The sequence below is a fragment of the Salvelinus namaycush genome, unplaced genomic scaffold, assembly GCF_016432855.1.
Source record: "Salvelinus namaycush isolate Seneca unplaced genomic scaffold, SaNama_1.0 Scaffold380, whole genome shotgun sequence".
Classification (NCBI taxonomy): Eukaryota; Metazoa; Chordata; class Actinopteri; order Salmoniformes; family Salmonidae; genus Salvelinus; species Salvelinus namaycush.
In genome coordinates this window covers 137,170-164,943 of record NW_024060786.1, presented here as the reverse complement: position 1 = coordinate 164,943, position 27,774 = coordinate 137,170, and the positions used below count along the sequence as shown (strand labels likewise).

The following is a 27,774-nucleotide window of genomic DNA, read 5'->3' as shown; positions in this document are numbered from 1 at the left end:
CCTCCTGGGTTGAGGAGTCATTCTCTTCTAACCTAATCACAGCTGCTCCAGGGCCTCCTGGGTTGAGGAGTCATTCTCTTCTATCCTAATCACAGCTGCTCCAGGGCCTCCTGGGTTGAGGAGTCATTCTCTTCTAACCTAATCACAGCTGCTCCAGGGCCTCCTGGGTTGAGGAGTCATTCTCTTCTAACCTAATCACAGCTGCTCCAGGGCCTCTTGGGTTGAGGAGTCATTCTCTTCTAACCTAATCACAGCTGCTCCAGGGCCTCTTGGTTTGAGGAGTCATTCTCTTCTAACCTAATCACAGCTGCTCCAGGGCCTCCTGGGTTGAGGAGTCATTCTCTTCTAACCTAATCACAGCTGCTCCAGGGCCTCTTGGTTTGAGGAGTCATTCTCTTCTAACCTAATCACAGCTGCTCCAGGGCCTCTTGGTTTGAGGAGTCATTCTCTTCTAACCTAATCACAGCTGCTCCAGGGCCTCTTGGTTTGAGGAGTCATTCTCTTCTAACCTAATCACAGCTTCTCCAGGGCCTCTTGGGTTGAGGAGTCATTCTCTTCTATCCTAATCACAGCTGCTCCAGGGCCTCCTGGGTTGAGGAGTCATTCTCTTCTAACCTAATCACAGCTGCTCCAGGGCCTCCTGGGTTGAGGAGTCATTCTCTTCTAACCTGATCACAGCTGCTCCAGGGCCTCCTGGGTTGAGGAGTCATTCTCTTCTAACCTAATCACAGCTGCTCCAGGGCCTCCTGGGTTGAGGAGTCATTCTCTTCTAACCTAATCACAGCTGCTCCAGGACCTCTTGGGTTGAGGAGTCATTCTCTTCTAACCTAATCACAGCTGCTCCAGGGCCTCCTGGGTTGAGGAGTCATTCTCTTCTAACCTAATCACAGCTGCTCCAGGACCTCTTGGGTTGAGGAGTCATTCTCTTCTAACCTGATCACAGCTGCTCCAGGGCCTCCTGGGTTGAGGAGTCATTCTCTTCTAACCTAATCACAGCTGCTCCAGGGCCTCCTGGGTTGAGGAGTCATTCTCTTCTAACCTAATCACAGCTGCTCCAGGGCCTCCTGGGTTGAGGAGTCATTATCTTCATTCTAATCACAGCTGCTCCAGGACCTCCTGGGTTGAGGAGTCATTCTCTTCTAACCTAATCACAGCTGCTCCAGGGCCTCTTGGGTTGAGGAGTCATTCTCTTCTAACCTAATCACAGCTGCTCCAGGGCCTCCTGGGTTGAGGAGTCATTCTCTTCTAACCTAATCACAGCTGCTCCAGGGCCTCTTGGGTTGAGGAGTCATTCTCTTCTAACCTAATCACAGCTGCTCCAGGGCCTCCTGGGTTGAGGAGTCATTCTCTTCTAACCTAATCACAGCTGCTCCAGGGCCTCCTGGGTTGAGGAGTCATTCTCTTCTATCCTAATCACAGCTGCTCCAGGGCCTCCTGGGTTGAGGAGTCATTCTCTTCTAACCTAATCACAGCTGCTCCAGGGCCTCCTGGGTTGAGGAGTCATTCTCTTCTAACCTAATCACAGCTGCTCCAGGGCCTCTTGGGTTGAGGAGTCATTCTCTTCTAACCTAATCACAGCTGCTCCAGGGCCTCCTGGGTTGAGGAGTCATTCTCTTCTAACCTAATCACAGCTGCTCCAGGGCCTCCTGGGTTGAGGAGTCATTCTCTTCATTCTAATCACAGCTGCTCCAGGGCCTCCTGGGTTGAGGAGTCATTCTCTTCTATCCTAATCACAGCTGCTCCAGGGCCTCCTGGGTTGAGGAGTCATTCTCTTCATTCTAATCACAGCTGCTCCAGGGCCTCCAGGGTTGAGGAGTCATTATCTTCTAACCTAATCACAGCTGCTCCAGGGCCTCCTGGGTTGAGGAGTCATTCTCTTCTAACCTAATCACAGCTGCTCCAGGACCTCTTGGGTTGAGGAGTCATTCTCTTCTAACCTGATCACAGCTGCTCCAGGGCCTCCTGGGTTGAGGAGTCATTCTCTTCTAACCTAATCACAGCTGCTCCAGGGCCTCCTGGGTTGAGGAGTCATTCTCTTCTAACCTAATCACAGCTGCTCCAGGGCCTCCTGGGTTGAGGAGTCATTATCTTCATTCTAATCACAGCTGCTCCAGGACCTCCTGGGTTGAGGAGTCATTCTCTTCTAACCTAATCACAGCTGCTCCAGGGCCTCTTGGGTTGAGGAGTCATTCTCTTCTAACCTAATCACAGCTGCTCCAGGGCCTCCTGGGTTGAGGAGTCATTCTCTTCTAACCTAATCACAGCTGCTCCAGGGCCTCTTGGGTTGAGGAGTCATTCTCTTCTAACCTAATCACAGCTGCTCCAGGGCCTCCTGGGTTGAGGAGTCATTCTCTTCATTCTAATCACAGCTGCTCCAGGGCCTCCTGGGTTGAGGAGTCATTCTCTTCTATCCTAATCACAGCTGCTCCAGGGCCTCCTGGGTTGAGGAGTCATTCTCTTCATTCTAATCACAGCTGCTCCAGGGCCTCCAGGGTTGAGGAGTCATTATCTTCTAACCTAATCACAGCTGCTCCAGGACCTCCTGGGTTGAGGAGTCATTCTCTTCATTCTAATCACAGCTGCTCCAGGGCCTCCTGGGTTGAGGAGTCATTCTCTTCTAACCTAATCACAGCTGCTCCAGGACCTCCTGGGTTGAGGAGTCATTCTCTTCATTCTAATCACAGCTGCTCCAGGGCCTCCTGGGTTGAGGAGTCATTCTCTTCTAACCTAATCACAGCTGCTCCAGGGCCTCCTGGGTTGAGGAGTCATTCTCTTCTATCCTAATCACAGCTGCTCCAGGGCCTCCTGGGTTGAGGAGTCATTCTCTTCTAACCTAATCACAGCTGCTCCAGGGCCTCCTGGGTTGAGGAGTCATTCTCTTCATTCTAATCACAGCTGCTCCAGGGCCTCCTGGGTTGAGGAGTCATTCTCTTCATTCTAATCACAGCTGCTCCAGGGCCTCCTGGGTTGAGGAGTCATTCTCTTCATCCTAATCACAGCTGCTCCAGGGCCTCCTGGGTTGAGGAGTCATTCTCTTCTAACCTAATCACAGCTGCTCCAGGACCTCCTGGGTTGAGGAGTCATTCTCTTCATTCTAATCACAGCTGCTCCAGGACCTCCTGGGTTGAGGAGTCATTCTCTTCTATCCTAATCACAGCTGCTCCAGGGCCTCCTGGGTTGAGGAGTCATTCTCTTCTAACCTAATCACAGCTGCTCCAGGGCCTCTTGGGTTGAGGAGTCATTCTCTTCTAACCTAATCACAGCTGCTCCAGGACCTCCTGGATGGAGGAGTCATTCTCTTCTAACCTAATCACAGCTGCTCCAGGACCTCCTGGGTTGAGGAGTCATTCTCTTCATTCTAATCATAGCTGCTCCAGGACCTCCTGGGTTGAGGAGTCATTCTCTTCTATCCTAATCACAGCTGCTCCAGGGCCTCCAGGGTTGAGGAGTCATTCTCTTCATTCTAATCAAAAACAAAGACAAGATTCAAACCAATGAACATGATGGTCCAACTCAGTAGGGGGGAGATTTCCTCTAGATATGCCAGCTGCAAAGTCAGATTGTGTCTATTACATGATGGTCCAACTCAGTAGGGGGGAGATTTCCTCGAGATATGCCAGCTGCAAAGTCAAAATTGTCTTACAGTTTTTTACAATCGCTAACATCCTTTTGTCCTTTAATCTGTCGTCACATTTTCAAAACTCTAAACACAATTAGCACAACATGTGTCTTGTTGTGGACCATTAACACAATTCATGTTGTTTTCACAGAATATGCATTCAATTAACAAATTTCTAAAACACTTACATTTTCTTTACATACAAGCTTGCCCAATACCAAAATGATGGATCTTTCTCATCTTATTTACAAATGCTTCCACACAGCATTCCAGAAATGAAGACCTGATGTTCATTAAATACAGTATAAAGCCTCTCCTTCTGCAACAACAGCAGATCAAAGCTGTATTGAAAAAGCATTTTTGAATGAACAGATCATTGAAACATTGACAAATATCTGATTTACATTAAGTTGTGTCAAATAGACCAACCACATCTGATTCCAATATCAATCAGAGACATCGCCAGGTGTTGAAGTTCTTTCAGTTACATGGACAAACACAGTACAAAGAGGACTCTTTGGATTGATTTAGTTCAATGTGGATACAGAACAACACAGAGGATTAGAGAGAGAACAAATAATGTCTGGACCAGGGAGAGGAGTAGTTGGACCAGAGAGAGGAGTAGCTGGACCAGAGAGAGGAGTAGTTGGACCAGGGAGAGGAGTAGTTGGACCAGGGAGAGGAGTAGCTAGACCAGGGAGAGGAGTAGCTGGACCAGGGAGAGGAGTAGCTGGACCAGGGAGAGGAGTAGCTGGACCAGGGAGAGGAGTAGTTGGACCAGGGAGAGGAGTAACTAGACCAGGGAGAGGAGTAGCTGGACTAGGGAGAGGAGTAGCTGGACCAGGGAGAGGAGTAGTTGGACCAGGGAGAGGAGTAACTAGACCAGGGAGAGGAGTAGCTGGACTAGGGAGAGGAGTAGTTGGAGCAGGGAGAGGAGTAGTTGGACCAGGGAGATGAGTAGCTGGACCAGGGAGAGGAGTAGTTTGACTAGGGAGAGGAGTAGTTGGAGCAGGGAGAGGAGTAGTTGGACCAGGCAGAGGAGTAGCTGGACCAGGGAGAGGAGTAGTTGGATCAGGGAGAGGAGTAGTTGGACCAGGGAGAGGAGTAGTTGGACCAGGGAGAGGAGTAGTTGGACCAGGGAGAGGAGTAGTTGGACCAGGGAGAGGAGTAGCTGGACCAGAGAGAGGAGTAGTTGGACCAATTTGGAGGTAGAAAGTGTGTGATCATCAGCCATTTGACCAAATGTCCTCCTGGATGCAATGGATGCCGGCTGCAGAGACATCTCAGCTGAGGACTGCCAGAGGAGGATAAGGCCTGACAAGCGTTTCTAGAACATGTGGCCAAATGCTGAAGATGGTATAGATTAGAACAGGACTGTGCATGTTTCTGTTTTTTCCCTTCTGTGCCTTATTTAGTGTAATTGTGTTTTATTTTACACATCTGGAACCAAAGGTCATGTATGTTGGATGTGTTGTTGAACCACAGGTCATGTATGTTGGATGTGTTGTTGAACCAAAGGTCATGTATGTTGGATGTGATGTTGAACCAAAGGTCATGTATGTTGGATGTGTTGTTGAACCACAGGTCATGTATGTTGGATGTGTTGTTGAACCACAGGTCATGTATGTTGGATGTGTTGTTGAACCAAAGGTCATGTATGTTGGATGTGATGTTGAACCAAAGGTCATGTATGTTGGATGTGTTGTTGAACCACAGGTCATGTATGTTAGATGTGTTGTTGAACCACAGGTCATGTATGTTGGATGTGTTGTTGAACCACAGGTCATGTATGTTGGATGTGTTGTTGAACAACAGGTCATGTATGTTGGATGTGTTGTTGAACCAAAGGTCATGTATGTTGGATGTGTTGTTGAACCAAAGGTCATGTATGTTGGATGTGTTGTTGAACCAAAGGTCATGTATGTTGGATGTGTTGTTGAACCAAAGGTCATGTATGGTGGATGTGTTGTTGAACAACAGGTCATGTATGTTGGATGTGTTGTTGAACCAAAGGTCATGTATGTTGGATGTGTTGTTGAACCAAAGGTCATGTATGGTGGATGTGTTGTTGAACAACAGGTCATGTATGTTGGATGTGTTGTTGAACCAAAGGTCATGTATGGTGGATGTGTTGTTGAACAACAGGTCATGTATGTTGGATGTGTTGTTGAACCAAAGGTCATGTATGTTGGATGTGTTGTTGAACCAAAGGTCATGTATGTTGGATGTGTTGTTGAACCACAGGTCATGTATGTTGGATGTGTTGTTGAACCACAGGTCATGTATGTTAGATGTGTTGTTGAACCAAAGGTCATGTATGTTGGATGTGTTGTTGAACCACAGGTCATGTATGTTGGATGTGTTGTTGAACCAAAGGTCATGTATGTTAGATGTGTTGTTGAACCAAGGGTCATGTATGTTGGATGTGTTGTTGAACCAAGGGTCATGTATGTTAGATGTGTTGTTGAACCAAGGGTCATGTATGTTAGATGTGTTGTTGAACCAAGGGTCATGTATGTTAGATGTGTTGTTGAACCAAAGGTCATGTATGTTAGATGTGTTGTTGAACCAAGGGTCATGTATGTTAGATGTGTTGTTGAACCAAGGGTCATGTATGTTAGATGTGTTGTTGAACCAAGGGTCATGTATGTTAGATGTGTTGTTGAACCAAGGGTCATGTATGTTAGATGTGTTGTTGAACCAAGGGTCATGTATGTTGGATGTGTTGTTGAACCACAGGTCATGTATGTTGGATGTGTTGTTGAACCAAGGGTCATGTATGTTGGATGTGTTGTTGAACCAAGGGTCATGTATGTTAGATGTGTTGTTGAACCAAGGGTCATGTATGTTAGATGTGTTGTTGAACCAAGGGTCATGTATGTTAGATGTGTTGTTGAACCAAAGGTCATGTATGTTGGATGTGTTGTTGAACCACAGGTCATGTATGTTAGATGTGTTGTTGAACCAAAGGTCATGTATGTTGGATGTGTTGTTGAACCACAGGTCATGTATGTTGGATGTGTTGTTGAACCAAAGGTCATGTATGTTAGATGTGTTGTTGAACCAAAGGTCATGTATGTTAGATGTGTTGTTGAACCAAAGGTCATGTATGTTGGATGTGTTGTTGAACCAAAGGTCATGTATGTTAGATGTGTTGTTGAACCAAAGGTCATGTGTGTTGGATGTGTTGTTGAACCACAGGTCATGTATGTTGGATGTGTTGTTGAACCACAGGTCATGTATGTTAGATGTGTTGTTGAACCAAAGGTCATGTATGTTGGATGTGTTGTTGAACCACAGGTCATGTATGTTGGATGTGTTGTTGAACCAAAGGTCATGTATGTTAGATGTGTTGTTGAACCAAAGGTCATGTATGTTAGATGTGTTGTTGAACCAAAGGTCATGTATGTTAGATGTGTTGTTGAACCACAGGTCATGTATGTTAGATGTGTTGTTGAACCACAGGTCATGTATGTTGGATGTGTTGTTGAACCAAAGGTCATGTATGTTGGATGTGTTGTTGAACCAAAGGTCATGTATGTTGGATGTGTTGTTGAACCAAAGGTCATGTATGTTGGATGTGTTGTTGAACCAAAGGTCATGTATGTTGGATGTGTTGTTGAACCACAGGTCATGTATGTTGGATGTGTTGTTGAACCAAAGGTCATGTATGTTGGATGTGTTGTTGAACCAAAGGTCATGTATGTTGGATGTGTTGTTGATCACTGTCAGTAATTTCATGTTGCTAATAAAGATTTTACTGCAGCAATTCTGTCACTTACTATTTGTTTCTACTGTACATTCTATAAAGTTAAGATGACTCATTCACTTTTAGATAGTATGTTGCCAAAAATGCACACATTCAACACTCATCCAAAAAATGTAGAGTGGTTTACAGTAAAATGTAGAGTGGTTTACAGTAAAATGTAGAGTGGTTTCCAGTAAAATGTAGAGTGGTTTCCAGTAAAATGTAGAGTGGTTTCCAGTAAAATGTAGAGTGGTTTCCAGTAAAATGTAGAGTGGTTTCCAGTAAAATGTAGAGTGGTTTCCAGTAAAATGTAGAGTGGTTTCCAGTAAAATGTAGAGTGGTTTACAGTAAAATGTAGAGTGGTTTACAGTAAAAGGAAACTGAATTATGAAAAACAATACATTTCATATTGTCTATTGTCTGCAACTGAAACATGAAAAGTTATGCAGTTTTTGAAATGACATCAACGGTTAGTATTAGAGAGAGAGACAGTTTTTGTAATGCCATCAACTGTTAGTATTTTGAAAGTCGGTACTAAAAGTTGGTACTAAAATATAATATTTCTTGGAACTTTTGAGTCAAGGATATGTTTCTGTACATGTCTGGATTATCTAGTTAATTATAAAAATCTATATTTGTTCCATTGGTTGGCTGTGTGAGAGAGAGAGAGAGAGAATCAGAGAGAAAAAGATGGAGACAGAGAGAGACAAAGAGAGAGGGAATGTGAGAGAGAACAGGCCTGAACCTGAAGAAAAATAATTGTTGAGCAAATGAAAGTAACTTTCGACGACCGAATGATTCATTCAGACTCTGTTTCTGTTGAGAGAGAAATAAAAGGTAAGACAACGATTGTTATGTGTATTCATATAGTTGATGATATTGTTATGTGTATTCATATAGTTGATGATATTGTTATGTGTATTAATATAGTTGATGATATTGTTATGTGTATTCATATAGTTGATGATATTGTAATGTGTATTCATATAGTTGATGATATTGTTATGTGTATTCATATAGTTGATGATATTGTTATGTGTATTCATATAGTTGATGATATTGTTATGTGTATTCATATAGTTGATGATATTGTTATGTGTATTCATATAGTTGATGATATTGTTATGTGTATTCATATAGTTGATGATATTGTTATGTGTATTCATATAGTTGATGATATTGTTATGTGTATTCATATAGTTGATGATATTTTTGGTGGACAGTGTTATAATAGTCCTACTCTCCTTAAAATGTTTTTGATATAAATTAGATGCGTGGGGTGAATTCGTTCTGTGTCCATCTGTGTGCCCCAGGGTGATCGCTCCTACACTATCTAGAATCTAAAAGGGTTCTCTGGCTGTCCCCATAGTAGAACCCTTTGTAGAACCCTTTTTGGTACTAGGTAGAACCCTTTTTGGTTCCATACAGAACCCTTTCCACAGAGGGTTCTACATGGAAGCCAGAAGAGTTCTACCTGGAACCCAAAAGCGTTCTCCTATGGGGACAGCCGGAGGACCCGTTTGGAACCCTTTATTCTAAGAGTGTACTGGATCATAGGTCTGTAGACTTGTCTTCTCTAACAGGCTTAAAACACAACAAGCAACAAACAAACATTTTCTCTTTCTAATCTACTGTTAATGCTTTTCACTCAGGAAGGTATGTTGTGTGAATGAGAGACAAATAAATATTGTGGACAGACTAACAACAAATTACACTTCTTCAAAACAGGTTGTGTGTATTCATTAGTGCCCATCGTAGCAAAGCGTTTGGCAACAGAAACCATTCAGGTCACGTTGTACAGTGTTTGGAGTAAACTGTGTCTGCAACATTTTAAAACTGTTGGCTGGGGAGTAAACTAATGAATACAACCCAGGTTGTAGCCTACAACTCAGCTGTTGATACCTGCCTGATGCTGAAACCTGAACGTAGCCTGAGGGGTATACTATGATGCAAGCTAGATATACTGGTTTTCTAAAGTTAGCCAGCTTCAGTTAGCGTCACATTCCAGCTCAGGCCTCACCCATCAGAATATACAGAGACCTAGCCAGATTCAGTTAGCTTCACATTCCAGCTCAGACCTCATCCATCAGAATATACAGAGTGTTAGCCAGGTTCAGTTAGCTTCACATTCCAGCTCAGACCTCATCCATCAGAATATACAGAGTGTTAGGTTCAGTTAGCGTCACATTCCATCTCAGGCCTCCTCCATCAGAATATACAGAGTGTTAGCCAGCTTCAGTTAGCTTCACATTCCAGCTCAGGCCTCATCCATCAGAATATACAGAGCGCTAGTCATCAGGAAGCTGCTCTCTCAGCAGAACGGAAAATATCTCAATGACTTGACATGTTCTGGTTGTGAATTCAGGCTACAAGGTGAGAATCCTGACACTAATACTGGGTTAACACTGTTTATACTGATACTGGGTTAACCCTATTTATACTGATACTGGGTTAACACTATTTATACTGATACTGGGTTAACCCTATTTATACTGATACTGGGTTAACCCTGTTTATACTGATACTGGGTTAACCCTGTTTATACTGATACTGGGTTAACCCTGTTTATACTGATACTGGGTTAACACTATTTATACTGATACTGGGTTAACCCTATTTATACTGATACTGGGTTAACCCTGTTTATACTGATACTGGGTTAACCCTGTTTATACTGATACTGGGTTAACCCTATTTATACTGATACTGGGTTAACCCTGTTTATACTGATACTGGGTTAACCCTATTTATACTGATACTGGGTTAACCCTGTTTATACTGATACTGGGTTAACCCTATTTATACTGATACTGGGTTAACCTTATTTATACCGATACTGGGTTAATCCTATACTGATACTGGGTTAACCCTATTGATACTGATACTGGGTTAACCTTATTTATACTGATACTGGGTTAACCCTATTTATACTGATACTGGGTTAACACTATTTATACTGATACTGGGTTAACCCTGTTTATACTGATACTGGGTTAACCCTATTCATACTGATACTGGGTTAACCCTATTTATACTGATACTGGGTTAACCCTATTTATACTGATACTGGGTTAACCCTATTCATACTGATACTGGGTTAACCCTGTTTATACTGATACTGGGTTAACCCTGTTTATACTGATACTGGGTTAACCCTATTTATACTGATACTGGGTTAACCCTATTTATACTGATACTGGGTTAACCCTATTTATACTGATACTGGGTTAACCTTATTGATGCGATGCGTAGGGTGTTTTCCTTTTTCTCCAGCGACCTGGGTTCACTGCCCCACTGTTTGCTACACTATTAATATCATAGACAACCTGTTGAACAAAGAGACACAATAATACGAGTCAAAGGATTTTAGGATAATATCAGTATGTGTTGATTTAGAGTTGTCTTCTGGGTTCAGCCTTGTAGCTGCCTTTATCAATTGGGTGAAATGTAACAAATGACATCACAATGACATGTCCTCAGAGTTGTGAGATAACAGTCCCAGTTTAAATCACCATGACAACCATTTCATTATTTCTCCAGAGCAGCAAGGGAATCTAGAGACTCAACCTTTGTAGAATCACAATCACCTTTATTCACCAAGTACATTTGCACATACAGATGTAGGATCTTAATTTGAGTCAGTTTACCACACCAGGAAAATATTCCTCCAGCTACAAGAAATTTGAATTATTATGTGAATTATAATTAATGGACATTTTTGTAGGGGTTAAAAAAAAATGTGTAAGGGAAACTCAAGTCTGAAATTTCTAAATTTAAATTACAAATTTCAGAAGCCTTTTTAAACCTCAAATACACTACAAGTTGACATGGTGCTGCTGGTGATAGACAATATTTAGAGACAGAAGACAGACAGAAGAGTTTACACAAAGTTTCCCTACAACATTTTACACAACTAGGTAGAGTGAGAATAGAGCTATAAGAGAATGAACAGTAGATATACACATATACAGTACAGTGGATATACAGTTGATATACAGTACAGTGGATATACAGTTGATATACAGTACAGTGGCTATACAGTTGATATACAGTACAGTGGCTATACAGTTGATATACAGTACAGTGGCTATACAGTTGATATACAGTACAGTGGATATACAGTTGATATACAGTACAGTGACTATACAGTTGATATACAGTACAGTGGCTATACAGTTGATATACAGTTGATATACAGTTGATATACAGTACAGTGGATATACAGTTGATAAACAGTTGATATACAGTACAGTGGACATACAGTTGATATACAGTACAGTGGATATACAGTTGATATACAGTACAGTGGCTATACAGTTGATATACAGTACAGTGGATATACAGTTGGTATACAGTGGCTATACAGTTGATATACAGTACAGTGGATATACAGTTGATATACAGTACAGTGGATATACAGTTGATATACAGTACAGTGACTATACAGTTGATATACAGTACAGTGGCCAGTTGGTGAGGGCCACAGCATAGTCCTTTAGTCTCTATGGACCAGATGGCCAGTTGGTGAGGGCCACGGCATAGTCCTTTAGTCTCTATGGACCAGTTGGTGAGGGCCACAGCAAGGGGAAAGAAACTGTTCAGATGGGGGTCTATAACATCCAATCACATAGGTTTACAGCAGCTGACAGTTGTAACGTTGATAATAACTCAAACTGCCTTATTCAGATAAAGACAATCTCTGTACAGATGTAGGATCTTAATTTGATCAACCTGTTGCAGGAATCAGGATATATATACCTCTCTCTAATGTATATGGCTCTATCAGGATATATATACCTCTCTCTAATGTATATGGCTCTATCAGGATATATATACCTCTCTCTAATGTATATGACTATATCAGGATATATATACCTCTCTCTAATGTATATGACTCTATCAGGATATATATACCTCTCTCTAATGTATATGACTCTATCAGGATATATATACCTCTCTCTAATGTATATGACTCTATCAGGATATATATACCTCTCTCTAATGTATATGGCTATATCAGGATATATATACCTCTCTCTAATGTATATGACTCTATCAGGATTCACTTTTGACCGTTTTACATCTTGTATTTACTGTTGTTTAGGCTGGTTGAATGAGTTGTCTATGAAAGCTACTTCATCTGCCAGAAAACAGGCGGCTGCACCAGTGACTGTAAGTTATGTGATTTCCTCATATGAAATTAAAAGTATGTTTGTAGCCTACGCAGTTACAAAATGGCTGTTGAAACTGTAACACATATTTCTCGGTAACAATAAATAAATGTGTTGGTATGTAGGAAAGACGGGCAGACTCTCGTACTGTAGGTCTAGACTACCTACAAACTATTATAAGGTTAGGTCGACGTTAGACATTCAATAGTCAGAGTAGGTTGGAGCTATGATCACTTATCATGCTGACAAACCTGATGGTCTCTGTGAACTGATCTGAACAGGTTTAGGCTGGTCATGTATGATATGTAGGCTATAGCTGAGGTATAGACCTCAACCTACATATCACTAACAAACAGCTACTATACATTATAACCTAGCCCACTTTACATAATATAACATCTACATATCACTAACAACCCACTACTATACATTATAACCTAGTCTACTTTACATAATATAACATCTACATATCACTAACAACCCGCTACTATACATTATAACCTAGTCTACTTTACATAATATAACATCTACATATCACTAACAACCCGCTACTATACATTATAACCTAGTCTACTTTACATAATATAAAATATCTTACTTTTTGCAAATACACTTTGAATGGATCAAAGATTTCCCCCTCAGATCATTCCAGTTTTAGCACTTCTGTCTACATTCTCAGTTACATTTAGAAAATAACAAATTGAAAGACAATAAATAGCCTACGTTTAATTATAAAAAATAATTGTGAGACATGGCCTGGTGTTGCTGTACTGTCTAGAACTACCTTAACAAACAGTGACTTATTATTATTATTATTATTATTATTGTTGTTGTACTGTCTAGAACTACCTTAACAAACAGTGACTTATTATTATTATTATTATTATTATTATTGTTGTTGTACTGTCTAGAACTACCTTAACAAACAGTGACTTATTATTATTATTATTATTATTGTTGCTGTACTGTCTATAACTACCTTAACAAATAGTGACTTATTATTATTATTATTATTGTTGCTGTACTGTCTATAACTACCTTAACAAACAGTGACTTATTATTATTATTATTATTGTTGCTGTACTGTCTAGAACTACCTTAACAAACAGTGACTTATTATTATTATTGTTGCTGTACTGTCTGTAACTACCTTAACAAACAGTGACTTATTATTATTATTATTATTATTATTATTGTTGCTGTACTGTCTAGAACTACCTTAACAAACAGTGACTTATTATTATTATTATTATTGTTGCTGTACTGTCTAGAACTACCTTAACAAACAGTGACTTATTATTATTATTGTTGCTGTACTGTCTGTAACTACCTTAACAAACAGTGACTTATTATTATTATTATTATTATTATTATTGTTGCTGTACTGTCTATAACTACCTTAACAAACAGTGACTTATTATTATTATTGTTGTTGTTGCTGTACTGTCTATAACTACCTTAACAAACAGTGACTTATTATTATTATTGACAGTTACCATGGAGATAAAATGTCAACTACATGTTCATGTGATGCATTAAATCACCTGACTGTTTCTATGTCTGTTAGTAAATGTTTTATAAGAGATAATTATTAAATGAGAACAATTGACATTCAAGAATTACTGTTAACCACAACCAACATGCTGGATCTCTGTTTAGGGGACAGTGCTCTAAAATGAGTGTCTCTGGGGAGAGAGAGGAGGGGGGCCCTGACTCTAAAATGAGTCACTCTGGGGGACATGACATCAAAGCTAAGAGGTGAGATTACAATTGTGTTTAAAAACTATTGAGTGTTTATTTCCTAAATGCTATTTACACAGTTTTTCCACATTTTTTTTTTAATTTTTTTAATTTTACCCCCTTTTCTCCCCAATTTTCGTGGTATCCAATCGCTAGTAATTACTATCTTGTCTCATCGCTACAACTCCCGTACGGGCTCGGGAGAGACGAAGGTCGAAAGTCATGCGTCCTCCGAAGCACAACCCAACCAAGCCGCACTGCTTCTTAACACAGCGCGCCTCCAACCCGGAAGCCAGCTGCACCAATGTGTCGGAGGAAACACTGTGCACCCGCCCCCCTTGGTTAGCGCGCACTGCGCCCGGCCCGCCACAGGAGTCGCTGGAGCGCGATGAGACAAGGATATCCCTACCGGCCAAACCCTCCCTAACCCGGACGACGCTAGGCCAATTGTGCGTCGCCCCACGGACCCCCCGGTCGCGGCCGGCTGCGACAGAGCCTGGGCGCGAACCCAGAGACTCTGGTGGCACAGCTAGCGCTGCGATGCAGTGCCCTAGACCACTGCGCCACCCGGGAGGCCCTCACATTTGTTTTTTAATCAGAAATTGTTGTTCTTGGGTACCTTCAATTACTGTCCTCAGATGTTTTATTAGTATATGAAAATTAGTTTCTTAGCAAAACGCTATATATCCATTGTTTAACAGGAATGTAATGTTGGTATCCTGTATATCTGACTGTGATATGTGGTTGTCTCACCTAGATATCTATATATCCATTGTTTATCAGGAATGTAATGTTGGTATCCTGTATATCTGACTGTGATATGTGGTTGTCTCACCTAGATACAGTGGGGAGAACAAGTATTTGATACACTGCCGATTTTGCAGGTTTTCCTACTTACAAAGCATGTAGAGGTCTGTAATTTTTATCATAGGTACACTTCAACTATGAGAGACGGAATCTAAAACAAAAATCCAGAAAATCACATTGTATGATTTTTAAGTAATTAATTTGCATTTTATTGCATGACATAAGTATTTGATACATCAGAAAAGCAGAACTTAATATTTGGTACAGAAACCTTTGTTTGCAATTACAGAGATCATACGTTTCCTGTAGTTCTTGACTAGGTTTGCACACACTGCAGCAGGGATTTTGGCCCACTCCTCCCTACAGATCTTCTCCAGATCCTTCAGGTTTCGGGGCTGTCGCTGGGCAATACGGACTTTCAGCTCCCTCCAAAGATTTTCTATTGGGTTCAGGTCTGGAGACTGGCTAGGCCACTCCAGGATCTTGAGATGCTTCTTACGGAGCCACTCCTTAGTTGCCATGGCTGTGTGCTTCGTGTCGTTGTCATGCTGGAAGACCCAGCCACGACCCATCTTCAATGCTCTTACTGAGGGAAGGAGGTTGTTGGCCAAGATCTCGCGATACATGGCCCCATCCATCCTCCCCTCAATACGGTGCAGTCGTCCTGTCCCCTTTGCAGAAAAGCATCCCCAAAGAATGATGTTTCCACCTCCATGCTTCACGGTTGGGATGGTGTTCTTGGGGTTGTACTCATACTTCTTCTTCCTCCAAACACGGCAAGTGGAGTTAGACCAAAAAGCTCTATTTTTGTCTCATCAGACCACATGACCTTCTCCCATTCCTCCTCTGGATCATCCAGATGGTCATTGGCAAACTTCAGACGGGCCTGGACATGCACTGGCTTAAGCAGGGGGACCTTGCGTGCGCTGCAGGATTTTAATCCATGACGGCGTAGTGTGTTACTAATGGTTTTCTTTGAGACTGTGGTCCCAGCTCTCTTCAGGTCATTGACCAGGTCCTGCCGTGTAGTTCTGGGCTGATCCCTCACCTTCCTCATGATCATTGATGCCCCACGAGGTGAAATCTTGCATGGAGCCCCAGACCGAGGGTGATTGACCGTCATCTTGAACTTCTTCCATTTTCTAATAATTGCGCCAACAGTTGTTTCCTTCTCACCAAGCTGCTTGCCTATTGTCCTGTAGCCCATCCCAGCCTTGTGCAGGTCTACAATTTTATCCCTGATGTCCTTACACAGCTCTCTGGTCTTGGCCATTGTGGAGAGGTTGGAATCTGTTTGATTGAGTGTGTGGACAGGTGTCTTTTATACAGGTAACGAGTTCAAACAGGTGCAGTTAATACAGGTAATGAGTGGAGAACAGGAGGGCTTCTTAAAGAAAAACTAACAGGTCTGTGAGAGCCGGAATTCTTACTGGTTGGTAGGTGATCAAATACTTATGTCATGCAATAAAATGCAAATTAATTATTTAAAAATCATACAATGTGATTTTCTGGATTTTTGTTTTAGATTCCGTCTCTCACAGTTGAAGTGTACCTATGATAAAAATTACAGACCTCTACATGCTTTGTAAGTAGGAAAACCTGCAAAATCGGCAGTGTATCAAATACTTGTTCTCCCCACTGTATCTATATATCCATTATTTAGCAGGAATGTAATGTTGGTATCCTGTATATTTGACTGTGATATGTGGTTGTCTCACCTAGATATCTATATATCCATTGTTTATCAGGAATGTAATGTTGGTATCCTGTATATCTGACTGTGATATGTGGTTGTCTCACCTAGCTATCTTAAGATGAATGCACTTACTGTAAATCTCTCTGGATAAGAGCATCTGCTAAATCAGGGGTTCTCAATCCGGGGTCTGTGGAGGTACTGCAGGGGTTCTCAATCCGGGGTCTGTGGAGGTACTGCAGGGGTTCTCAATCCGGGGTCTGTGGAGGTACTGCAGGGGTTCTCAATCCGGGGTCTGTGGAGGTACTGCAGGGGTTCTCAATCCGGGGTCTGTGGAGGTACTGCAGGGGTTCTCAATCCGGGGTCTGTGGAGGTACTGCAGGGGTTCTCAGTCCGGGGTCTGAGGAGGTACTGCAGGGGTTCTCAATCCGGGGTCTGTGGAGGTACTGCAGGGGTTCTCAGTCCGGGGTCTGAGGAGGTACTGCAGGGGTTCTCAATCCGGGGTCTGTGGAGGTACTGCAGGGGTTCTCAATCCGGGGTCTGTGGAGGTACTGCAGGGGTTCTCAATCCGGGGTCTGTAGAGGTACTGCAGGGGTTCTCAATCCGGGGTCTGTGGAGGTACTGCAGGGGTTCTCAATCCGGGGTCTGTGGAGATACTGCAGGGGTTCTCAATCCGGGGTCTGTGGAGGTACTGCAGGGGTTCTCAATCCGGGGTCTGAGGAGGTACTGCAGGGGTTCTCAATCCGGGGTCTGTGGAGGTACTGCAGGGGTTCTCAATCCGGGGTCTGTGGAGGTACTGCAGGGGTTCTCAGTCCGGGGTCTGTGGAGGTACTGCAGGGGTTCCGCGCCACCCTGACTGTACTCGGTGCAATGGAAGACATTTGATAGAATTTTCACATGACACGACCACTTTGCCTACTCTTAATTATTGCCTAATATAATGGAATACATATTATTTTAACCATTTCTGATCGTTGTTACAAGCAGAATTTGGACAATATTACCGTTATATCAACACACTCTTCACACCCGTTTAACAACTCTAAATAGCTTTGACATAGTAGCATCAAGTTCCTTGCCAATAATGTTGCCTACGACGTTACATACAATGTTCATTTACATCTAACACATATTACACCCTAGATGCCTTCAATTGCCCAATTTATAGCCACGCCCAATTTAGGATTATTATTTAACAATGTGATGTTGCGCTCCAAAGGGAGAACTTGAAATAACATGATGTAGATAATTAAATAATCAGACGAAAAACGTGTTTATTTTACACTCTCAGAAAAGAAGGTTCCTTATAGAACCAAAAAGGCTTCTATCACTTCCTTTATATATGGAACCACTAAAAGTTATATATATTTTTGGGTTCAGTGAAGAAGAACCTCTCGAGTTCTGATCAATAAAAGGTTAATGTTTTGAGGATGTAAACCCAGCAGCCCTCCAGGGGACAGATCAATTCTGCCAGTTTTTTCCATCGCCCGGCCCAGGATTTGAACCTGCCACCTTTCAGCCACAGCTCCAACTCCTGCCACAGCTCCAACTCCTTAGCCGCTGGGCGAAAACCTGAGTTAATCTTCAGAAATAAATATGAGTTAATCTGCCAAAATTAAGACAAAATGCTTGAAAGACATACATGGTTTCGCTTGTTATATATATATATTATACATAATTATTATACATAAATCATTGCCAAAAGCACAACACACTGTTGCATGTAGGTCTATATTATTTATAGATTGATCATATAGAAATATAAAACATTATTTTTTAACTACTACAAAGCAATTACATGTGGTGCAGGAACCACTTGTCACGTTCCTGACCTATTTCTGTTAGTTTGTTGTATGTGTTAGTTGGTCAGGACGTGAGTTTGGGTGGGCATTCTATGTTGTCTGTTTCTATGTTGGTTTAAGGGTTGCCTGGTATGGCTCTCAATTAGAGGCAGGTGTTTGGCGTTCCTCTAATTGAGAGTCAAATTTAGGTAGGTTGTTTCACAGTGTTCGTTGTGGGTGGTTGTCTCCTGTGTCTGTGTCGATGTTACACCATACGGGAATGTTTCGGTTTGTTCGTGCGTTTATGTAGTCTGTTCCTGTGTCAGCGTGCTTCGTGTATATGTAAGTTCGTTTGTTCAGGTCTGTCTACATCGTTTTGTTAGTTATATCAAGTATAGTTCGTTTTCATCTTTGTCTGTTTTGTTTATTTAATAAATCATTATGTATTCACAACCTGCTGCGCCTTGGTTCAATCACTACTCCTCCTCTTCGTATGAAGAGAGAGAGGAACGCCGTTACACCACTGACTCACTGCATTATTCTATAGTATTATCAAGACACCTGCTGTTAACTCCTAACTACTTAGGACAGCTCACGAGGTGTCCAAAATATCTGCCGACTAGGTGGGACTAGAGACTTCATGCATAGCTTTAATTTATACCCAGAAGTGTAAAATGTCTTTACTCTCAGCACTTATACGACCAATTTTCTACTCTGAGACACTTTGGCGATATGGGCCCAGATCTCAACATATTGTTATAATAAAACATAGAATGTTTGTTTTACATAATAATAATAAATGAATACTACTAATGTAACCCACTGTAAAGACTGGGTTTAGTTGATTGTGTTGCACTGCTCGTGTCCGCGTTCTGGAACTGTCCGCGTCCCCGTACAGAACTGTCCGCGTCCCCGTTTGGTGTGGCGCCAAGCATATTGTCCGGTTACGCGCAGAGTTGGCTGAGGTGATCTTGGGGAATAACGACGGAGTTCACTACAGTGTTGAGACACCGAAGTTCAGTGTTCAATTTGCTTTTTTCTCAGGGACAGTTTGAGTGTAGCCAGATCCTTTTCACTCTCTATCCTTGTTTCATTTTGTGGTTCACCGGATTCGTCATTTTCATCGAGACGAGGGACAGATGAACGACCTGCTAGCTAGCCAAGCTAGTCGGTACTGCTCGGTAAGTTAGCTAGCTACTCTACCAGCAGCATCCTAGTTACCATAGCTACCACTACATCATCACCGGCTGCCTGTATTTCTTGTGGACGGATGGAGTTCCCGGTTGTTTCTTCCACCTGTTAAATCCGTGGAGGGCTTCTCCCTCTCTCGTTGACGGATGCTGGCTACCTCTGTCCGGTTCTCCTCTCTTCACTAGATGGACGGTAACTTTAGTGTTTAACCCCTCTGTGTCCAAGGACCAATCTTTTGAATATTATTTTCAGGGCGCCTCAATAGCAGGTATTGAACACCGGGTAAATAATCACTAGTCAGAGCCTCAACCTCAGTATACATTCATTATAAAAAACATCTTAATATCTGATATTGCGAGTAAACAACCTCGGAATAGAAAAGACAAGAGTGCGTCTTCCAGCCCACCAATAAATTACATCATTCAACCCTCCCGGTTAGTAAATTTACCTCAACATGCCCCCGGAGAAGGCAGAGTAACGACACCAGCCTTTTAGCGGGGCTGACTACAACGCTCGCGTCGCTAAATTAATTTTGTTATTAAAAATGACACACTGCTCGCACGCACCAACGAGAGTCTAGAAGTCAGTTCTATTTGTGACGCAGTTCATGTGCCATCTCCTCATTGGTTTATAGAAGCAGGTACCCACGTGCCATCTCCTCATTGGTTTATAGAAGCAGGTACCCACGTGCCATCTCCTCATTGGTTTATAGAAGCAGGTACCCACGTGCCATTTCATTGGTTTATAGAAGCAGGTACCCACGTGCCATCTCCTCATTGGTTTATAGAAGCAGGTACCCACGTGCCATCTCCTCATTGGTTTATAGAAGCAGGTACCCACGTGCCATCTCCTCATTGGTTTATAGAAGCAGGTACCCACGTGCCATTTCATTGGTTTATAGAAGCAGGTACCCACGTGCCATCTCCTCATTGGTTTATAGAAGCAGGTACCCACGTGCCATCTCCTCATTGGTTTATAGAAGCAGGTACCTACGTGCCATCTCATTGGTTTATAGAAGCAGGTACCCACGTGCCATCTCATTGGTTTATAGAAGCAGGTACCCACTTACCATCTCCTCATTGGTTTATAGAAGCAGGTACCCACGTGCCTTCTCCTCATTGGTTTATAGAAGCAGGTACCCACGTGCCATCTCATTGGTTTATAGAAGCAGGTACCCACGTGCCATCTCATTGGTTTATAGAAGCAGGTACCCACTTACCATCTCCTCATTGGTTTATAGAAGCAGGTACCCACGTGCCTTCTCCTCATTGGTTTATAGAAGCAGGTACCCACGTGCCATCTCATTGGTTTATAGAAGCAGGTACCCACGTGCCATCTCCTCATTGGTTTATAGAAGCAGTACCCACGTGCCATCTCCTGATTGGTTTATAGATGCAGGTACCCAAGTGCCATCTCCTCATTGGTTTATAGAAGCAGGTACCTACGTGCCATCTCCTCATTGGTTTATAGAAGCAGGTACCCACTTACCATCTCCTCATTGGTTTATAGAAGCAGGTACCCACGTGCCTTCTCCTCATTGGTTTATAGAAGCAGGTACCCACGTGCCATCTCATTGGTTTATAGAAGCAGGTACCCACGTGCCATCTCCTCATTGGTTTATAGAAGCAGTACCCACGTGCCATCTCCTGATTGGTTTATAGATGCAGGTACCCAAGTGCCATCTCCTCATTGGTTTATAGAAGCAGGTACCCACGTGCCATCTCCGCATTGGTTTATAGAAGCAGGTACCTACGTGCCATCTCCTCATTGGTTTATAGAAGCAGGTACCCACGTGCCATCTCCTCATTGGTTTATAGAAGCAGGTACCTACGTGCCATCTCCTCATTGGTTTATAGAAGCAGGTACCCACGTGCCATCTCCTCATTGGTTTATAGAAGCAGGTACCTACGTGCCATCTCCTCATTGGTTTATAGAAGCAGGTACCTACGTGCCATCTCCTCATTGGTTTATAGAAGCAGGTACCCACGTGCCATCTCCTCATTGGTTTATAGAAGCAGGTACCTACGTGCCATCTCCTCATTGGTTTATAGAAGCAGGTACCCACGTGCCATCTCCTCATTGGTTTATAGAAGCAGGTACCTACGTGCCATCTCCTCATTGGTTTATAGAAGCAGGTACCCACGTGCCATCTCCTCATTGGTTTATAGAAGCAGGTACCTACGTGCCATCTCCTCATTGGTTTATAGAAGCAGGTACCCACGTGCCATCTCCTCATTGGTTTATAGAAGCAGGTACCCACGTGCCATCTCCTCATTGGTTTATAGAAGCAGGTACCCACGTGCCATCTCCTCATTGGTTTATAGAAGCAGGTACCCACGTTCCGTCTCCTCATTGGTTTATAGAAGCAGGTACCTACGTGCCATCTCCTCATTGGTTTATAGAAGCAGGTACCTACGTGCCATCTCCTCATTGGTTTATAGAAGCAGGTACCCACGTGCCATCTCCTCATTGGTTTATAGAAGCAGGTACCTACGTGCCATCTCCTCATTGGTTTATAGAAGCAGGTACCCACGTGCCATCTCCTCATTGGTTTATAGAAGCAGGTACCTACGTGCCATCTCCTCATTGGTTTATAGAAGCAGGTACCCACGTGCCATCTCCTCATTGGTTTATAGAAGCAGGTACCTACGTGCCATCTCCTCATTGGTTTATAGAAGCAGGTACCCACGTGCCATCTCCTCATTGGTTTATAGAAGCAGGTACCCACGTGCCATCTCCTCATTGGTTTATAGAAGCAGGTACCCACGTGCCATCTCCTCATTGGTTTATAGAAGCAGGTACCTACGTGCCATCTCCTCATTGGTTTATAGAAGCAGGTACCTACGTGCCATCTCCTCATTGGTTTATAGAAGCAGGTACCCACGTGCCATCTCCTCATTGGTTTATAGAAGCAGGTACCCACGTGCCATCTCCTCATTGGTTTATAGAAGCAGGTACCCACGTGCCATCTCCTCATTGGTTTATAGAAGCAGGTAACCACGTGCCATCTCCTCATTGGTTTATAGAAGCAGGTACCCACGTGCCATCTCCTCATTGGTTTATAGAAGCAGGTACCCACGTGCCATCTCCTCATTGGTTTATAGAAGCAGGTACCCACGTGCCATCTCCTCATTGGTTTATAGAAGCAGGTACCCACGTGCCATCTCCTCATTGGTTTATAGAAGCAGGTACCCACGTGCCATCTCCTCATTGGTTTATAGAAGCAGGTACCCACGTGCCATCTCCTCATTGGTTTATAGAAGCAGGTACCCACGTGCCATCTCCTCATTGGTTTATAGAAGCAGGTACCCACGTGCCATCTCCTCATTGGTTTATAGAAGCAGGTACCCACGTGCCATCTCCTCATTGGTTTATAGAAGCAGGTACCCACGTGCCATCTCCTCATTGGTTTATAGAAGCAGGTACTCACGTGCCATCTCCTCATTGGTTTATAGAAGCAGGTACCCACGTGCCATCTCCTCATTGGTTTATAGAAGCAGGTACCCACGTGCCATCTCCTCATTGGTTTATAGAAGTAGGTACCCACGTGCCATCTCCTCATTGGTTTATAGAAGCAGGTACCCACGTGCCATCTCCTCATTGGTTTATAGAAGCAGGTACCCACGTGCCATCTCCTCATTGGTTTATAGAAGCAGGTACCCACGTGCCATCTCCTCATTGGTTTATAGAGCAGGTTCCCACGTTCCGTCTCCTCATTTAGCAAAAAAATATAAACATAACTTCTTTAAACAATAAAAGCTCATTTACGAACATTTCTGAAAATGGATATATAGCTTTTAGGAATGAAACTCTTCTTATGTTTCCCATCTGAGCTCAGAGTAGATGAGAGATGTAATGTTTGTCTCTGTTGTGTTGAAGCCCAATCAAGCAGGAGAGACCAGCCTCCCCTGTTCCCAGCTGTGTGTCCATGAAGAGTGACTGGTCTATGAAACATCCTATAACCTTTAGAGAGGGAGACTTTTCTACTGAACAAAGGTAAGAAGAACTCATGGGTCATGGTCAGTGAGTTAAACAACACTGTCTCTAGTCATTTCTCCTCTCCCATTTTCCCATTTATTGTTGTTGTTTTCATAATCCATAGGCTAATCCTTTTGTCCATTTTCATAGTCCTAAAACAATATTAAGCAAACACAACATTCCCTCCCTCTGTGTGTGTGTGTGTGTGTGTGTGTGTGTGTGTGTGTGTGTGTTTGTGTGTTTGTGTGTGTGTGTGTGTGTGTGTGTGTCTGTGTGTGTGTGTGTGTGTCTGTGTGTCTGTGTGTGTGTGTGTGTGTGTCTGTGTGTCTGTCTGTGTGTGTGTGTGTGTGTGTGTGTGTACTCTCCCTGGATGAGGAGATGTAATCTCATGTTTTGTCCACAGAAACCAACAGGAGAGATCAGAGTCAGAGATTCTCAGTGGTCAGTCTTCCCAGAGTCATCAATCAGACCTGGACTCCATATTCAGTGTATGTGGTCCTGTTATGTACATTTGTTTTTGTTTACCTCAAATAAAGTTGATCTGTCAATCATTCATTAATGTGTTTTGTCTCTTGCTTAACTTATTTACTTTATTTATTCCAGTTGCTTGAAGAGAAAATTATGACATTTGTGAAGAACGAGCTGAAGATGTTCAAGAGGATTCTTAGTCCAGAACTCCCAGAAGGCTTTGAGAGTCAGAAGCAGGATAAGGAAGTGGTGAATGCTGAAGATGAGAAGCAGGAGAGCAGTGCCAGAGAGGGGGCTCTGAAGATCACACTGCACATCCTGAGGAAAATGAACCAGAAGGAGCTTGCTGACACACTGGAGAAATGTAAGACCTGTCTGCCTCATGTTGAATGCTGTTTTATAACATTTAAAAGCTGTAGCTAAAGTACAGCTAAAGTAGCTGTGTAACTCAATGATATTGTAGCAGCCTTAACACAACACCTAGTGACCTCATCAAGTAGCAGCAGGGATGTGTTGTGGTGATTAATTTAGAGAGAGAGACAACATTAATAATACCATCAATAATACCAATAATAATGTAATCAGTCACACCAGTCTGTAATGCATTATGAAAACATTTACACATTTATACAGTCAGTTAAGAAGAGAAATGACTAATTTTAAACTTCATAGCAGTCCTGCAATACTGTAGGCATTAAAACAGACGTAATATTAATATCCTCTGTGTTATTTCTAGATTCAGATGAGCTTGCTGTGATTTGCCAACGTGAACTCAAATCTAATCTAAAGAAGAAGTTTCAATGTGTATTTGAGGGGATCGCTAAACAAGGAAACCCAACACTTCTCAATAAGATCTACACAGAGCTCTACATCACAGAGGGTGGAACAGGAGAGGTCAATAATGAACATGAGCTGAGACAGATTGAGACAACAACCAGGAAACAAGCAAGACCAGAGACTGCAATCAAATGTAACGACATCTTCAAACCCTTAACTGGACAAGACAAACTTATCAGAACTGTGCTGACAAAGGGAGTCGCTGGCATTGGAAAAACAGTCTCTGTGCAGAAGTTCATTCTGGACTGGGCTGAAGGAAAAGCAAATCAGGATGTCCAATTTGTATTTTCATTCCCTTTTCGGGAGCTGAATTTGATGAAAGGGGACAAACACACTTTCATTGAATTTCTTAATCACTTCTCAATGGAAACCAAACAATCAGGAATCTCCAACTACGACAAGTATAAAGTTCTGTTCATCTTTGATGGTCTGGATGAGTGTCGACTGCCCCTAGACTTCCAGAAGAACAAGATCTGTTGTGACGTCACAGAGTCAACCTCAGTGGATGTTCTGCTGACAAATCTCATCAAGGGAAATCTGCTTCCCTCTGCTCTCCTCTGGATAACTACCCGACCTGCAGCAGCCAATAAGATCCCTTCAGAGTGTTTTGACCAGGTAACAGAGGTACGAGGGTTCAATGACCCACAGAAGGAGGAGTACTTCAGGAAGAGATTCAGTGATGAGGACCTGGCCAGCAGAATCATCTCACACATACAGACATCAAGGAGCCTCCACATCATGTGCCACATTCCAGTCTTCTGTTGGATTTCTGCAACAGTCCTTGAACACATGCTGAACCATAAGAGAGAAGAGATGCCCAAGACTCTGACTGAGATGTACACACACCTTGTGGTGTTTCATACCAAGCTGAAGAATGAAAAGTATCTTGGGAAAGAAGAGACAGGTCCACACTGGAATAAAGAGAGCATTCTGTCACTGGGGAAACTGGCTTTTCAGCAGCTTGTGAAGGGCAATCTGATTTTCTATGAAGAAGACCTGAAAGAGGCTGGCATTGATGTCAATGAAGCCTCAGTGTACTCAGGATTGTGCACACAGCTCTTTAAAGAGGAATGTGGGCTGTACCAGGACAAGGTGTACTGCTTTGTTCATCTGAGCATTCAGGAGTTTCTGGCTGCTGTATATGTGTTCCTCTCATTCATCAACAACAATGAGAATCTAATGGACAAACCTCAGTCAACACCCAGGAACCTTTCTGTGAGAATCAAACAAAGGCGTAAAGTTAATTTCTACAAGAGTGCTGTGGATAAAGCCTTACAAAGTGAGACAGGAAACCTGGACCTTTTCCTCCGCTTCCTTCTGGGCCTCTCACTGGAGTCCAATCAGAAGCACTTACGAGGTCTATTGACAAAGACAAGAATCAGCTCACAAACCCATGAAGAAACAGTCAATTACATCAAGGAGAAGATCAGGGAGAATCCCTCTCCAGAGAGGAGCATCAATCTGTTCCACTGTCTGAATGAACTGAATGACCATTCTCTAGTGGAGGAGATCCAAAGCTACCTGAGATCAGGAAGTCTCTCAAAACCCAACCTGTCACCTGCACAGTGGTCAGCTCTGGTCTTTGTGTTGCTGACTTCAGAAAAGGAACTGGATGTGTTTGACCTGAAGAAATACTCCAGATCAGAGGAAGGTCTTCTGAGGCTGTTGCCAGTGGTCAAAGCCTCCAGAGCTGTTCTGTGAGTAAATAAAATGACATATAAAAACTAATCGTCAGGAAGAATTATCCAGTTGAGAGAAATATGTATTATAATATGTATATAATTTTATATTGAAAAACATATTGAATAAATGCATTGATTTTCACATTAATATAACAATATGACCATACAATTCTAGGAGAGGGAAGATGAATCGATATGTTGTTTGAGAGAATAAACCAAATGGCATCTGCCATTGTCCTTCTACACTACTGGTGTTAAATTAACAGTGTGTTTGTGAAGTCATGATGATCTCTTTGTCAGGCTGTCAGGCTGTGGAGTCACAGAGGAAGGCTGTGCTTCTCTGGTCTCAGCTCTGGAGTCAAACCCCTCACACCTGAGAGAGCTGGACCTGAGTAACAATGACCTGAAGGATTCAGGAGTGAAGCTGCTCTCTGCTGGACTGGGGAATCCCCACTGTAAACTGGAGACTCTGAGGTCAGTATTCCTGTAGTTGGTCAACAAGTGATAACTGTTCACCAGATCCACATGTGTTTACCAGACACACATAGTCCACACCATATGTGTTTGGACAGTGAAGCTTACAGTTTTAAATGTGGTGCTATGCTCCAGCATTTTGGATTTGAAATAGAATGTTTCATATGAAGTGACAGTATATAATGTCACCTTTTATTTGAGGGTATTTTAATACATATCTGTTTTTACCATTTAGAAGTGAAAGCACTTTATGTATCTTGTTCTCCCAAGTCATAATAATTTTGACATAGTCTCTTAAATTGTATTAAAGTAGTCATAAGTTTAGTATTTGGTCCCATATTCCATGCCCACAGTGATTACATCAAGCTTGTGATTCTACTAACTTGTTGAATGCATTTGCAGTTTGTCTTGGTTGTGTTTTGGATTATGTTTTTCCTAATAGAAACTGAATGGTGAATAATGTCCTGTCATTTTGGAATCACTTCACTTGTATTGTCAGTAAGAATAGAATATGTTTTTGAACACTTCTACATTCATGTGGATGCTACCATGATTATGAATAATCAGGAATGAATCGAGAATGAT

General features: G+C 42.5%; 1 protein-coding gene across 1 annotated transcript; it reads left to right on the top strand.

The window, feature by feature from the left end:
- Window positions 1–24,970: 24,970 nt before the first annotated feature.
- Window positions 24,971–26,734, top strand: LOC120040806 (NLR family CARD domain-containing protein 3-like; the record flags this gene model as incomplete). Its single annotated transcript, XM_038985818.1, has 1 exon — window positions 24,971–26,734. A coding segment is annotated over one exon (1,764 nt), but the record flags the coding sequence as incomplete, so codon positions are not given.
- Window positions 26,735–27,774: the final 1,040 nt, after the last annotated feature.